The sequence below is a fragment of the Mobula birostris genome, chromosome 1 (assembly GCF_030028105.1).
Source record: "Mobula birostris isolate sMobBir1 chromosome 1, sMobBir1.hap1, whole genome shotgun sequence".
Lineage (NCBI taxonomy): Eukaryota > Metazoa > Chordata > Chondrichthyes > Myliobatiformes > Myliobatidae > Mobula > Mobula birostris.
Window position 1 is genome coordinate 45,890,127 of NC_092370.1, and position 17,018 is coordinate 45,907,144.

The window sequence follows — 17,018 nt, forward strand, 5'->3', positions numbered from 1 at the left end:
TTCCTAAAAGCCGTGAATACAGACCAGAGGATGCTGATTACAATTCATTTAGATGTCTCTGCTGTGGGTACAAATTGGAGGTGTAAAGTTTGTGTGTAGTTTCAAAGAAAGCATTGTGGATGCATTGTAAATATGGAATTGTCCTTTGATGCTTAGCAGATATCGAACTCCATGTTGGGCCTGCTGTATCTTGTTGAATAAGACATACAGTCGACCCTCCATATCCGTGGGTTCCGCATCCGCAGATTCAACCAACCGCGGATCAAAAATATTCAGAGAACAAATTCCAGAAAGTTCCAAAAAGCAAAACTTGAATTTGCCGTGCACCAAGCACTATGCTGAATCTACGCAAATGAAGTGATGTGTAGGCATACCCTGCTGTAGCCTCCTGCCATTTCACAGATCCTCAGTCTCTCTCCAGCACTCGCTGTTTGAGCATTGTACGCCTCGCACCTCATTCGTTCACTCCTTGTGTTGTGAGCGAGAGGAAGGAGTTTAAGGCTAGTAAGGGATGGCTGGCTAGCGATGTAAAGCACTACAGCCTCAAGAACTTAAAGATCACGGGAGAATCAGCATCAGCTGATGTTGAGACAGCATCAGCGTTCCCAGAAGAGCTACGATGGTTGCGTCTGTACTGAACATGTACAGACTTTTTTTTTCTTGTTACTATTCCCCAAACAATACAGTATAACAACTATTTACATAGCATTTACATTGTATTAGGTATTATAAGTCATCTAGAGAGTATTTAAAGTATATGGAAGGATGTACGTAGGTTATATGCAAATACTATGCCATTTTATATAAGGGACTTGAGCATCTGCAGATTTTGGTATCCTGTATTCTGCTTCATATCAACCAGTACTTTTCTCCGTTGGCTTTATTCTTGCAACAGCAGTCTGATATTATAAGGTACACAGTCATCCTCACAGGTCTTGATGAAGTGTGTGACACTGTGGCATATTCATTCAGACTCTAAGATGAATCCCTGAATATTGTCCAGTCCACCGACTCAAAGCAGTCCTTCTCCTCCTTTGTTCATATTTCTTTGGCTCCAAGATGAAGACAGGAGGGTATGGAACTGAGGGGGATGTATCTGGGACGCCACGTAGCAACGTTGAGCCCTCTGGAGACGTCATGGGCTTATCAACGAAATGTCAAAGGAGGAGGGTGCCCCCAATGACGTACCTACCCTCCCTCCTTGTCACCACTCCAAACCCACTGCCAACATCGAGAGTGCCAACTTACCATAGGGATTGAAACATCAAGTCCTAGTAGCTCTACTATGGTCTTTAATTTCTGCCCATTATGCTGGGAGTAGAAGTACAGTCAGATACTCACACTTTCCAAAGTGGCCTTGGGCTGGCATAGGAAGTATTCTTGTTGTTCAAGTGCGTTGGCTGCTCTGGTTCCACAGGTGATATGTTGGCGGTAGTCATTCAGAGGCATCTTCAAGCTGGCCTGGTTGAAATCTCCCGCAATGATAGGGAAGGCACCAGGGTGTGCAATTTCATGTCGGCTGATTACATTGCAAACTCTTCCAGTGCCTGCCTGATGAAGGCCAACGTGGAACGTTTACTGCTATCAGGATGTTGGCAGAAAACTTCCTCGGCAGATAAAATGCATGACATTTGACCAATAGATGTTCCAGGTCAGGTGAACTAGTCTGAGATAGAATCACCACATTTGTGTACCATGATGAGTTAATCATAAAGCATACTCCATCTCCTCTGCTTTAAAAGATTGAGCTGTTCTGTCTTCACAGAGAATGGTTGAGCCATTGGACTGCAGCTTTTGAGTCCAAAATTGCTAGTGTGGGCAATGTTTCCATAAAACAGATTACACAGCCATCCCTAATGTCCCACTGGTACAGTAGTCTTGCTCTGAGGTCTTCAATTTTATTTTCCAGAGACTGTACCATCGCCAGCAGGATAGTCAGGAGTGGAAGCCTAGAGCCTCTGCATTTCAATCATACCTGTGTCCCCGCTTCCATTTTCTTAAAAGGGAACTACACGTGTGACCTGAGTCTGCCGTCCAAGGTTTGTTGATTTTGAGTATCGATAGATTTTTTAAACATCATAAAACAATTCTGCTTACTGAAGTACCTGTGGTTGTGGTTGTGGATTTCAGCTGTGGTAGTCCTAAATGGGAATATTTGTTCATTCCCATTGGAACTGCACACAAATAGAAAAGCAAAGCTATTTTTATGTGGTTAGAGATTGGGTAGTATTGAAGTTCAAAGGGAGTTGGTCTTTTTGTGCAAACACACTGGGCATTAAGGGAATCAAGGGTCATGGGCGTAATGCAAAATAATGAGCCTGAGGTAGAAGATCACCTCTGAAAATTTGGGTAAGTACATAACATCAGTAGTATTGATGCAGTTATAAATAGTCTTCACATCATTATGATGCCTAAAATGACTGAAACTCTTAACTTTTGCTTATAGGTCCTAACTGCCAAATGTGTTGAACACATGAAACTACACCAGAAAGAAGAAACAGAAGTTGATTTATATCAGTACAACTGGGCAAACACCAAGTGTCCAGTAATTAGGCCTACAGTAGACTGCGATGGCCACTGTCATCCCCGGTGATCTTTTAGAAGTAACAGATACTCAGAAGGTTCTAGTGGGGAAACGTAAACGTAGTGAAACCAAATCCAGAAAATCCTTTCCTTGTCAGTTGTGTGGAAAGATCTTCACTAGTGTTGAGAAATTGAAAGTGCATTCATATTCACATACTGGAGAAAGACCCTACAAGTGTTCACACGAGGACTGTACCAAGGCCTTTGTGTCTAAGTATAAACTACTGAGGTATGAAAGACTATTCAGAGTAGATAGTATCTATTTTATTAATTGGGGATATTTGCCTCTGTGAATTTCAGCCTCCAGCTTAAGAGTAATTCTAAATTTCAGATTTGGCATCATTCTAAGCTTAATTTCCTTCAACTAGTGCACCTAAATTATATCAGAATAGACATTAATAAAGTCTATAACAAATTGAATTGAGTACCTTTTTAATAGTTTAAGATGATAATGGCTAAATATTAACCCAAAATTGGTGCGATAGTTTTATAAATCAGTGCACACTTTGATGTAAAAATAAACAATTGGGGATATGTCCTAATTTGAACAATTTCTGCACCTATGTTGCAAATTTTACCATGTGACACTGAGATGAATATAGACTTGAGGCAGAAATCTCAACCAGTGGAATTTTGACCACATTGTGCACCTGGATCGCCAAGGCATCAAAGGAAAAACTTAACCTCAAAGTTTTCTTTGAATGCTTATCAATATTTCTACTCTTTCAAAACTTGGGCGTTTTCACCATTCTTGAAAAAATAATGGCCTATGTCTTAGTGGTTTAAAGAAAACAGTATTAAATGGTAGCAAGTCCAGAAGTCCACGCATGCAGTGTCTAACACAGACTGAATGTCAGATTAGTCAGTTTGCTGTGCTTTTGGATATAACATGGAGGGATTGGGATGTGACAGGAGAAAAAGGGAGCAAAACAAAATGAAAAGATGGGAGGAGTACAAATTAAATTGGGTGTTGAATTCTGTGCCTGATTTAACTTGGCGCAGGATCTGTGCCAGTAATGGGGACTATGTTGTTGCAGTTAATGCAATGGTGAAGGTAAGTTCTTAATTATTTAATGCTTTAGCATTCTGTCTTTTAGGTTTTTAATGTTACCTTCTAAAATTTTTTTAAAATGTCGCTGATTGTCAATAACCTTTATAGTTTTGTCAGCAGTGGCACTGACATGTTAATAATTTCGGACATCAGCTTAGGAGAATATGGATTTGTTTCGATACTGTCCAGTGCATTATGATCTGGCAATGAATTGATAAAGAATTTGTCAATTAAACTAAATTTTAAGAGTATTTTTAACAGAAAAAAAACAGTACCAGAAATACTCGGCAAGATCAGGCAGCATTTGAAGGGGTGATGTCAGTTAATGTTTGGGTCAATGATCCTTCATTACAGCAGTGCTTTATTCTTCTGTTTGGTCTTATTGATCCGGTTTTTAACATTCCTTTTGCCACAAGTGAAATAATTAAGTTTAAGAATATGTTGCTTGTGTAAATACTTCAGAATGATAACCAGGAAAAAATCATTTATATTTGAGATTAGAAAATTTGTAGGAAAAATACATTGTTGATTAGTAACTAATGTTTCTGTGCAAAATAACAGCAAATTATGATACCAAATTTCACTGTCCATATTAATTTTTAAAGTTACTTAAAAATAAGATGCTAATTATCTTACACAGTTATATGAAAATAAAATATTCTAATTGTTACTATTCATGATTTTATATTAAGGTTGTTTACTATTTCTGCATCAAATTCCTGTTTTCCATTTTTACAGGGGGTTATAACTCAAACTGGTTGTTGTAGCTATGGTGAAAACTTTTCAACGCATTTATCCATATTTTTTGTGATAGTCTTCAAATTCATTTCAATAAGCTTTAGAATATTCATTTTGTTATTCATTTTTGATAATTTCACGTCTAAAAATGTAAATGAATACTCAGGAATGATGTCATGGTAAACATACTATTGATTTTACAATGTTTCAAGTCATTAACAAATTTATTACTGAGAGGAAAAAAAATCATCCTTCCTGAATTCCAGCCATCAAGAGTATGAATTTTGTTTTCAAAGTATTCCATTAGAGTATTGCAAATTATGCTATGTCTTAAAACTGCAACACTTTTATAAGTGGTACATAAATCATTGAAAACCAGTTTTTTTTATTCCATTTATTTGTTGGAGCGAGTGACTTACTAATGTGAATCATGACATCTTAAAGAATGCAACAGTTTTAGAAATGTATTTAATTTTTCTGGAAAGGTACCCAAATATTAGGTGGAGTGAAGATTGTCATATGAATGTTTTGTGATTTATACCCATTTTCACCATTATTTAATAGCTACTGTGATCTGTGTGAGTTATTATCAAATCTTAGAGTAACTCACAGAAACTTGATACAAACCACCAGGAAAACATGAAACTTTATCAACTGTCTATCTACATCAGAATGTATACACCGCTTATTCTGAGTTTTGAAAAACCAGCTTTTATGTTTTAGTTTATAAACTAAATGTTTCCTGCAATAACAATGGGCTAACTTGTGCTTGACCTTGGCTGCAATTTCGACCTGCATTCTGTCTTATTTCCATGCATACCTGCACTATAAATGGAGACCCTATATTTCAGATTACAACAGGGCTCCTGAGAGCAACGAAGCCAAGGAGAGTTTTAACAGTTAGCAAGACTACCATTTTAATATCTCTTGTATTCAATGTCATTTCAAATTAAAGTTGAAATAAATAATTAGAAAAGAATAATTTAAAAAATAAAACATTTGTATACAATTAACCTCTAATCTAAAGTAACATTGTTAAAGAAATAACACTTTTCCCCTAGCCTCGTCAGCCATATGCTTGCAATCCTCATTGAAATCAAATCTGGCACAGTATCCAAGAGACAAGGAAACTCAGCAAGACTAGGCCTTGCCAGGGGATTCCATGGGATTCCAGTGGCAGACTGAACTGATAGATTTGGGTCTCTGATTCTGTCTGCTGGTTTCATTTTCCCTCATTTCACAGCACAGAAATCTGAGACACGGGTTGTTAACACTTCGGATCAAAACTGTGCATAGTCTGTCCTTTATAATTTCGTAAACAAATAGCTTTTGTACAGTCAGAATACACATTAATATTCTGGATAATATAAAAAAAATTAAAAGAAGAGAAATTTTCTCATGCAAAAACTGCTAAGGAGTATTTTAGTGCGAAGTGTAATTCTCAAAATCCCTAAATTATATGTACTCAATTTTAGCTGGGCATGAGTTTAATCCAGTATATTCAGTGGTTTTAAATTTATTGATTATTGAGAATGTCTAAATGTGTCTCTACATGTTAAATTTATAGGCCATTGCCACATCAATTAATAGACAAAATCAAGGTTAGGATATTGATTTTGCTAGATTTAATTATAATCAGGCAACATATTTTACCAATTTGAAAATAGAAAGTACTGGACATGCTCAACATTTCAGGCAATATCTGTGGAACAAGAAGCAATTAACACTTTAGACCTAGATCCAAAATGTTAACTGTTTCTCTTTCCAAGAGACCATATGACATAGGAGCAAAATTAGGCCATTCAGCTTTCCACTGACACTGCCTGACCTGCTGAGTGTCTCCAGTATTTGTTGTATTTCTGAAATCTGCAGTTACTGTATTATACATTACAAAATACCCATCTCCAAACAAGGAGAGTGGTACACTGGAAATGTCCAGTATAAATAACCAATTGTGTCTGTTCAAGGCATATGGCCACCCATTCACCTCAGAAGACCCACAAGTGTACTTACTGTGAGAAAATGTTCCATCGTAAAGATCATCTAAAGAATCATCTGCAAACTCATGATCCAAATAAGGAAGCCTTCAAATGTGAGGAATGTGGAAAAAGCTACAATACAAAGCTTGGCTATAAGCGCCATTTAGCGCTGCATGCTGCAACTAGTGGTGACCTTACTTGTAAAGTGTGCTTACAAACATTTGAAAGCACAGGAGTGTTACTAGAGCATCTGAAGACACATGCTGGCAAGTCAACAAGTGGCACAAAGGAAAAAAAACATCATTGCGACCATTGTGACCGTTCTTTCTACACTCGTAAAGATGTCCGAAGACACATGGTAGTGCATACAGGAAGGAAAGACTTCCTTTGTCAGTATTGTGCCCAGAGATTTGGGCGGAAGGACCACCTGACCCGCCATATGAAGAAAAGTCACTCTCAGGAACTGCTAAAGGTGAAAACAGAACCAGCAGATCTTATGGATATACTTAGTTCAAATACTTCATTGTCATTAAAAGATGAGCTAAGTCCAGTGATGTCAGTGGTTTCCAGTGAGTTGACAACTAGATCATTTACAAACACTTTACAAATGAATATCTACAGTGCCCATATTCAGACCATGCAAACATTAGGGGCAACAAATCAAATGGTCTCTTCTCCGTTACCGTTAGGAATGGGTTGCCCACTAGATATTGAGACTTCAATTCGCGCTCCTCAAGAACTTTCCTCAAAATATTTTCTTGGTTCTACCTCATATGCCATTGCAATGCCTGATAAAGGACAACCATTAAAAAGTGAAATAGACAGCTACTTAATGGATTTACATAGTGATTTACTCCCCTCTGCCCATGACACTCAATCATCCTCATCAAAGCAAGGCATGCAGTCTCAGCCAGGATCTTTGGGTGATGGATGTGGGGACGTTTTGCTTTCTAAAAGCCCAGCACTCCTCAGTGAACCTCTAAATACATCATCAGCAGACTTTTCTCAGTTATTAAGTTTCATACCTTTAAATAACTCTTCATACAATCAGCCAGTTTCTTCTGGCAATTCTGGTATGTGTTATACCCAAGAGGAGCCTCATACATCCTTAATTCCTCTCCCACCCCAGTACCAGGATTCACATGAAACTGGTAACAGCATTGGTCTCAATGCTCTCCATCCCTTATCTACAGTTTTCACTACTAGTTTAAGCACAACAACCCTGCCACGTTTTCATCAGGCTTTTCAGTAGATAGTGTGACATTTCTTAACCATTTCCTTTTCCAAATATTGTAAAAGTGATTATCCTGATGAAACATTAAGGAATTGGACTGTAACTCTCTGGTTGTAACAACAGTGCTGCTTTGTGAATGACCACCACAGGCAAACAAAGCCAGGAGAAAAAATGTACAATACTGTTTATTTGTGGTCATAATAGGAACATTCTATTTAGCAGTTGATTTCTAATAATAGACATTGAGAGTAAATTTGAGTCTAGATCATCAATAACAGACTCACTGACAGCCTAGGTGTTTACAATAAGAATTGATACAAAATGCCACAGCTCTGAACCCTTTCATTGCAATGATTGTTGTGTTCTAATTTTAGGCTGTACTGACACCAATAATCAGTCTTTCAGATTCATATATCAGATAGTGACTGCAAAATTCACAGTGCTTTATATCTTTTAAACAAACTGTATTCAGTTTTTGAAAAGATTGCTGCTCTGTTTAATAATTTTGCACAGTTTCACTTTGTGGCTGTTTTGAGGATGCATTTTTGCATTTAAAAATGCTGGAACACCAAAAAATTTTTGAACTCTGGCCATATCAATGCACCAAAATTGGTTTTATATATAATCCATTTATTTTATTTAGAAAAATGCTGAGGGTTTTCTTAACAAAGTTCCTGGTGAAAACTTCTATAAAAAATAAACTTCCCATCAGATTTGATTCTGTAGCTTCAAAAATATGGAACACAGAATACATGATTCCTACATTAATTTTCAATTTCTTGTGATAGAGTGGCAGTATAAATGAGTTTTTCTTTCTAATTTAAATTGATTATATTAACCTTAAGTTCTATGTGTCATTTAATGAAGATAATTAATAATAGATTATGAATTAAACTTCTGAATTAGATATATGAATAAAAGCCACATATACTTTTTCATTTTGATCTTATTGTACAATTTCATCTATTAGATTATTGATTATATCCAACATATGTGGAATTTGTCCTCAAAGTAAAACAGTTTAAGTAACACCCAAGTTCCAAAAAGGAAGCACAGCCTTAAGAGGTGAAGAAATAATTGGTAAGGGGTAATAAATATTCTGATAAAAATTTAACTTGCATTTCTATTTGTTTTGTTAACCAAATTCTTAAATAATTTTGAGTATTGGTTAAGCCATCATTGTCACAAGTAGCAAACAATTAGCTAAGTAGTATGTGTTGAAAAACAATTTTCTCATTAAGATAACATTTTGCCCCATCTTTGTGCAATAGTCTGCTCTTAACCTGAAATTATTCCATCTGCTTTGGACTAATTCCTTCAGATATTTCCTTTGTTTTCCTGAACCATTTTACTAATTCACTTCCATGTGTGCATTTTGTACTGTTCAAATTGATTATATCATTTATAAAATTGAAAATATATGAAATTGTAATAATTTAGCAGGTAAAAGAAATTGACATCTTGAGATTTATTTTGATCTGAAATCCTCATCTGTTTTCAGCTGAAACCAATTGTATTTACTGAGCCTTTTCTTATATTAAAAATAGAAAATAATGAAAATACTCAGCAGGCCAGGCAACATCTGTGGAGAGAGAAACAAAATTTAAGGTTAATCTTCTTTGTTTTCTGTTTGTGCTTCAACTATACGTTAGTTCAAATAGACATATTAAGGAATTATTAATTTGGTTTTAAATGGCAGAGTTCAATTAATTTTGAGCAGTATTTTGAGGAATACTATTTGTTGCATTGTACTATTCAGACTATGTGAATGTCATTTGTTCATACAAAAATTTAATATTGTGCTGTTAAACAAACTGCAAGGTCTGTGAACTTGATTTAATTAGCTATTCAATCCCTGTAACCAGCTGACAAATAGGACTTTGAATTTAGTAGAGTAAGTCAGAAGTAGTCAAAGCAGTTTTAGTAAAACAGTCAGAAGAATGTGTTACAATCGAAATTATTGGTTAGCTGTTAAGATGATACCAAAGGTTTTATATTGAAATTCAAACAAACTTAAGATAGGTGAATAAAATTTTAAGTATTGGAAGTCAAATAGAAGCAAAATACTGGAAACTCCGTCTGATGTAGAGAAAGCAGATAGGTCAATGTTTATGTAAAATTGGTGAGGTCTACCAGAGGATCTAAAAGGTTGCTTGGTTTGTAATCTACATAAATGCTTTGAAATTGGTTGTGCTTTTGTCACATGGGCTGTTTGAATATATCAGCTTGTGGAACACTGCTAAACTAAAATAAATGGTGCCCAAGAAGGTGGAATATAGGGAAGTACCAAAGAAATTGTTTAGCTGTGATTTGCATGATATTTTACATCAGATCTATATTTGGTCTCTGCATTCCTCATAAGAATTAATAGCAATTGATATGTTACTTTACTGCTTCGGTTATGTCATGTTAGATTTTGGTTTCTTCCACAATTTTGCATTTCGTTATTACCTGTTGACCCAGTATTTGAAATATTCATTGACCAAAAATGTTTTCAATCTAATAAGATACAAATTTATTTCAGTTCACGTAAATGGATTTTTCTTTCTATATGCTGCAATGGAACTCATTAGTCTTGAGCCTATGTTGACCAGACCCCATTACTTTGAATGCAGGTTGTTAGTACTAAATGGGGTTGGAATATTAGCTCCCAGTTGTACTCACCTCTGCACATTTGGCATTTGGTTCCTTTCACTTCATAGAATCAAGTCTTCACAGGCAAGTTCAGCTTCAGCTGGTGGCCAAAATTCTCACAAGCATGTAGTAATAGCAACCGAAGACAAGTTTCACCCCATAAACATTTGGCTTCACTGAAAGTGCTTCTTCACCAAAACTAACCCTTTGCTAAAAATTAGTACTTTTATCTCCTATTCCATCATTGATATTAGATCAATTAACATTTCACTGATTTTGTAGTTTAATTTCAAATCTTTTGGTGAATTAAGTTCAAAAAATATTCCAAGTATTGAAAATATTTTACTGCTGCTAGATTTAATAGGATCAGAGAATATTATTGCAGGAGGACATTTTAGAGCTATAATTTAGAGCTACTGGCTCTTTGAAAGAAGTTGCCTTTATGTCTGTAGCCCTGCAGTGACCTTGGCCTCAAGTCTCAAGTCAAGCCTTACTTCGCCTGTCCAGCTCACTTTTAAAGATGCTAATGAAATGAAAATCCCATTTTGTTTCCTGTTTTGTTTAGTAATGATCTCCCCCAAGCTATAGAACATGGTATCACAAACTCTTGTCATCCTTAAAATCTTCTGTGTCGCTTCTTAACTTCACAACTATTCTTTTAACTATATAAACTTTTGCCTAAATATCCCTGTATGTCTCCTATCAGTGATAGCATCACAGTTCACCTCAGTGCTCTTAAAGACTTGAACCTTTTTTGAAGTATGGTCCAAGAATTATTCACAATACTTGTCCTAATGATTAAGTTTCAGTGTGATTTCTTGTGTCTTCTGTTTCTCCACTGATTAATCAGCATGCTCCTTTTCACCTCGTCTACATCAAAGTAAATATATATGAGGACATCAGATTTATTGAGTTGAAGTAATATCTTCATATAGCTAGATGAGCTCAGAATCCGAATAAGAATCAGGTTTAATATCACTGGCGTGTATTGTGAAATTTACAGCAGCAGTACAATGAAATACCGTTTGTACATGATAAATAAATATAGAGAAAAAACAGAATTACAGTACATTAAGTGTGTGTGTGTGTGTGTATATATATATATATATATATATATATGTACACACACACACACACATACACACACTGTATATAATAGTTCATTTAAAATAAGTAGGGCAAAAAAAACAAAAATAAGAAATACTGAGATACTGAGGTGGTGTTCATGGGTTCAATGTCTAATTAGAAATCGGATGGCAGAGGGAAAGAAGCTCCCATTATAGTTGACGAAAAAGAGTAGAAAATAGCACTGAAAGGACATACAGTATCTTAAATAAAAACAGTCCCAAAATTGTTAAACACTCATCTCTCAGCAGTTCTATACATCTCTTGCCTTTGAATATCACTAGTCCAGGAAGATGTTAAAGTCAATAGATTTCAATATATTCTCAGTGGAATTTTATGGGGAAAAAAATACAGATGTGGACATCAGCAGAAGAGCTGCAAAATGAACAATTAGTAGCATCCTGTGAAATAAAGGATTGGTGATTTGGGAATTAAATACATTTCTTTAAGGAGGTACAGGCCTTTCCAACTATGTATGCTTGGGGACAATGTATACTGAGTGCTGTGCATTTAAAACAAAGATTGGTAATTTGATTGAATTACAGGAGAAAGAAATTGGACAAGAAATCAAACTGGAGGTCAGTAATTAGCCACGATGCTGGAGCAACCTCTAGGCTCTTGGATTACTTTTCATTCTCATTTCCTTTCCCCAAATAATCACAAAACTAATAGAAACTCAGTATCTAACTTACATAAAGAATGGACAAATTGAGGAGGTGGTGGACTAACGTTTAGCACCAGTAAACACAAACGAGGAGGAAATTTCAGAGTGCTTTAAGTTTTTTTGTTAGGAAACTTGTATACTTGCAATTTTTTGTAAAATAATGAACGTTGAAATGCATTGATTCCACATCTGAATACCATTTTCTATGCTATTAATATTGAATCATGTCTAGGAATCAACATTTTTTGGCGAAATAACATACAAAATTATAATTATTGCAGTTTGTGCTTTAGCAGAAAATTGTAATGCATATAAAGTAGCAATTAAAAATTACTAGTCAAGAAATTTGTTCCTTGCTCTACTACTGTAGTGGTGCAATATTAATCATTCTACAATATGATTTGGAGTCTGTTCCACTAACTTGATTGACCTCTGGTCTGATTTCTGACCAATTGCCTTATGTCTTTATTCAATCAAGCCTAACCTTACCAATCTATGTTTTTGAAATACATTTTCCAAGCAAGTGTACATTACAATTATGTATTTCCGGGGAAAAAGACTTGCAATCACTGAAGAAACTTGCCTCACTGTCAAATGGCCAATCCTTTACCTGAGAGGATGCTGTTAATTCTTGATTTTCAGGCTGTTAAAATGGTATCTCTCTTCTCCGCCCCCCCCCCCCGCCAAAGTCTTGCAGAATGATAAATATTTAATGAAGACTACAGCAGATCATCACAACACCACATTAAGCAAGCATATCTTCCTTTGGGAGCGGATACTAAAACTGGACACAAGTTTTACGTAGATCCATTCTCACCAAAGTGCCTGGTATAATTGCAGGAAGAATTCCTCGTGCTTACACATATCTTTGCAGTAAAGACCAACACACTCTATGTTTTGTTACCGGAGATAGACAGATCTTTCCAAACAACATTTACTGAAAACTTTGAGAATCTGTTTTTCTCGTCTTTGTTTTCCCCTCCATTTTATTTAGTAGTGACTTTATGATGCTAATCTTTTAACTGCTGGAACCACTTTATTAATTTTTTAAGATCATCAACAATGCAGCCATTGTCTTTACAGTGACCTTATTCCCCCTAAGATGCAGTTCATCATGTCAGGTTTTATTTTAAGTTAAGAATCTAATTTCAGACTTAAGTTCGTTACATTCTAACAATTAATCCTGATGAGATCAGGTTTCTCAAGAGTCTCCCCTTATCATGAGCATAAACAAAGCGCCCAGGCAAAATGTTCAGTTTATTCAACTCACCGAGACTCCATGAAGGATACCTTATGATTTTTAATCTGATTTCTATTATGGTAAAGTCAAACTGATCTAAATTATATTGATCAACAATTCATTTAAATATTAAAGAAGCATGAATTTTGTACCAGTACTAGAGATTTTGTGTACAGTGACACTGGGTGGAAATCTTGACTATATTCAAAGACATTTTTTAATTACTTTCAGAAATGGAATACTCTATGTGAATTTGAAAGTTAGTATCTAACCATTTATAAATTAAACCTTTCTTGGTGGAAGACTACAGTATATGCTTAAATTCTGAGATATAAATTAGAATTTTAACTGAGCATGATACATTAGGCATGACTGTAAGGTGGGCCATTATTCAATGCAGTGGGATAGGTACCTGTTGTATGTAATGTATAGTTCAACGTATAGTTGCCAGTGCTGTTGAATAAATGGTTTGCCTTCCATGGATAGATGATTGAAACAAGTAATTAATGACAAATATTTTTATTGTATCAAGTCTATTAGCTGTTGGATAAAGTGCATAGTTCATAAGATTGCAATCCTAAAATTTATTTGAAACAGAATAAATGCAGAATTTATAGATTTGAAAATACTTGGGGTGTGAAGAAAATCTCTGATATTGGTGCATTGCATTATTTGAAAACTTAAACATTATATAATGCATTGTGTACTGAACTAAGCAAATGCTATATAGCTGGTTACATTGAAACTTTGCTTAAAATTCAGATACACATTTTATATAAGTTTTCAACCATGAATTTAGTTGGTTAAAAATAATGCACACACTAATGTTGGAGTTTAGAAATATTCTAGTCAAGCAGCATCTTACAGAGAACCGAACAGGTGGACTTTCAGATAGATGTTCTTGGCCAGGAAGGCTTCTCTCTTTATAGGTGCTATATGACCTGCTGAGATTTTAAATGTGTACTTCTATTTGTATTTCAAACTTCCAATGCTCCTTTGGGAGCCTGGGTAATTTTTTGGGAAAACTTAAATTGGAATGATATGGCTTATATTTAAAACTGAAGTCAGAATTCTTTGCTTGGGCACTGAGATAGACTGAGTAAGTAAAACTGTGGTTGCAACACAACTGAAATGGAAATGGTGTGAAGATGACCAGTGTTATGTTGTTCAACATTTGTATTTTACATACAATGTGTAAATGAAACTACAATTACAGTTCTAGATATGTAAGCTCTCTTCAAAAGGAAGGATATTTCTTTACATCGTGAATGTCTCATTTAAATAAATCTGACTTTATTTTAGATTTGGTCAAGAGAAAACCTTTGTATGCGAGGATGCCAGCTTATGAATAAATAGAGCAATCAGTTTAGGAGTCTGGAGAAGAAGCCCCCATGACACATAGGATAGTTTATGTTAGAAAACCAATCTGTGATAAAATGGGGGGTGGGGGGAACGCGGTGGCCAAAAGTCTGATTTATTCTGAAAATAATCTGTAAACAAAATGGATTGGTATGATCAATCCTGGCATATAAATTGTAACCAAACTCCAATAGGTTGGTGAATTTTAAACAGTTAACCTTTTCACATGATTATGTTTTTTTTCATATGTCAACTAAAGCACAAGCAAGTGCATGCTGCTTGAGAAATTGAATTTTCATGATGTTTAAATGTTATTTTTTTTTCAAAATTGTGTAAAGGTACAGTTTTTATAGAAGCATAAAAGTAAAATGTTAGACTATTGTTGCAACACATATAGCAAATAGTCCAAGTTGTAGCTTTGTCTACAGAATATGTGCAAAATAATCTATATATTTTTAGCACTTTCATATTCATTAATCCTTTAAGAGTATCTCTTGAAGGTTGTATCTTTAACCATCATTACAAACTTGTTTCAAGTGCCATTAGATTTCATATTAGATCATTAGATTATAAAATAAATTTGTATATAAAATTTTACATTTTTTATTTAACTTTTAGCAGGTACAAATGTCATAGCATTTCTTTTATTAAAAATTGTTGTATATGCTTGCACAGTTGCTGTGTCTCACTTAGGGAGTTTACTTTACATTCAAGTCAACATTACAATAACCAGTATATAATATGATGGTTCTTTGCTGCTGCCGTCCCATCAGCTCTCTGTAAATAACTATTTATACGGACAGGAAAATACACAAGTGAAAACTATTGTGGTACAAGTGAAGCAAATTTGGTGGGGAACACTCCTGCAACTTTTTTTTTTGAAGTATATATTTTGCTGCTAATTCACATTGGTTGGAGGAAACCAGTCCTCGTGGTGCTATGAACTTTCCCTTTCTTTATCTATTACTATAGCTCTATAATTCAATTAAAGTAGGGAAATCAAATGGTAAAAATGCTACAAAAATTCTTAAGTACCTAGTCTTTGTGTGAAGTTACAACAAATTATGTAGCTGTAGCAAAAGGTGATGGGAAGAATTGTCTGACCCAAAGTTGATGCAGCATTGACATGCTTTGCCTCTCTGTATAACTGAGGATTGTTCAAATCACATGAGCTATGGTGCATTTAATTCTGAAAACATTGTAGCATTTCATGCAGATCACTCCCTCTTTACTACCCCGCCCTAACAGAATTATTACATCTATGTTACGATACGTTCATATCTTGCATCTCCATGTGGAAATAAAAGATTAAAAAAAAACTTTATTGCCCCCTACTTCTGTATAATGGAAGTGTAAGATTTCAATGGATTTTAAGTGAAAGTGAAATAGATGTAAGCACAATTAGATATTTAATTGGTTTAATACATATTAGTTTAAAGTAAACCAACACTGATGGAAGAAACTAACTGCATTCCACATTGGACTTTTGTACTACTTTTATTTCATCAATTGTTATCTTGTTCAGAATGGAAAACATTTTGCTTATGTATACACTTATCAATGTATTTACATACTACTGGTATCTGTACAAATATAGGCATAAATGATGTTTTTTAAAAAGCTTTTACAACTTAAAACTACAGTAAAAAAAACTTTAGAATTTAATCTTTACATCCAAAGAAATGCTTCAAAAGCAAACTGATTATTTATTGTGCCAGATAACCTGCATTTTTGTAAACAAATTTACTATAATAAAACAGTTCTGCTGCAGCTTCACTTGGTCTAAAGTGTCATTACTGTCAAACAACGTTATTAAACGTTATAATTTATATTTCAATGAAAAATCAGAAAACAATTCAGTGACAATTACATAATGAAAAACTTATGAAAATCAAAGGCGTGTACTCAATGAAAGTGTGATCTGAGCCATTGACTGCTTATATAACCATGTGCTGTTTGGGCCATCTCTACACTTTAGCGGGCACTTTCATGCCAAATCAGCAGTGTTAAGGGGGTGTAGGTTAAAAGCAAGGTTTTTGAAGTCCCAATATAATAGTTATGTAACAGACCAATAGTCTCGAGGCTGAATCTAAGTGGAATGATAAATATGGTAATTTATAAATTGTTACTACAACACCACCATATAAATCCCACTACATAGTAATAAAACAACTCAATTAATCATACAAAAGTCATAAAGGTCTGACACCTCTCCAGTTCTCACATCTTGGTTCAATTCTATAATATAGCTAATTACTTAAACATTCTGACAAGACCCTTAATTGCAGGCGATCAACACACACATACACACACATTTTTTTAAGGGGTCAGTGACACTGATGACAAAACTTTGGAACTGTGTCTACCTAATCTTGTAGCTAGAATGCACTATGGAAGAGGTACCCTCAGAC

The 17,018-nt window shown here is 34.9% G+C and overlaps 1 protein-coding gene across 2 annotated transcripts in view; it reads left to right on the forward strand.

Moving 5' to 3' along the window:
- The window catches only part of plag1 (pleiomorphic adenoma gene 1), a 52,552-nt gene extending 36,233 nt beyond the window's left edge, over window positions 1-16,319 (forward strand). For both annotated transcript variants that reach the window (XM_072254760.1, XM_072254767.1), the window contains 3 exons: window positions 1,910-2,039; window positions 2,447-2,812; window positions 6,340-16,319. In XM_072254760.1, coding sequence (XP_072110861.1) covers window positions 2,571-2,812; window positions 6,340-7,603 — 1,506 coding nt within the window. In that variant the 5' untranslated portion in view covers window positions 1,910-2,039; window positions 2,447-2,570 and the 3' untranslated portion in view covers window positions 7,604-16,319. The remainder of the gene's footprint in view (window positions 1-1,909; window positions 2,040-2,446; window positions 2,813-6,339) is intronic.
- Window positions 16,320-17,018: the final 699 nt, after the last annotated feature.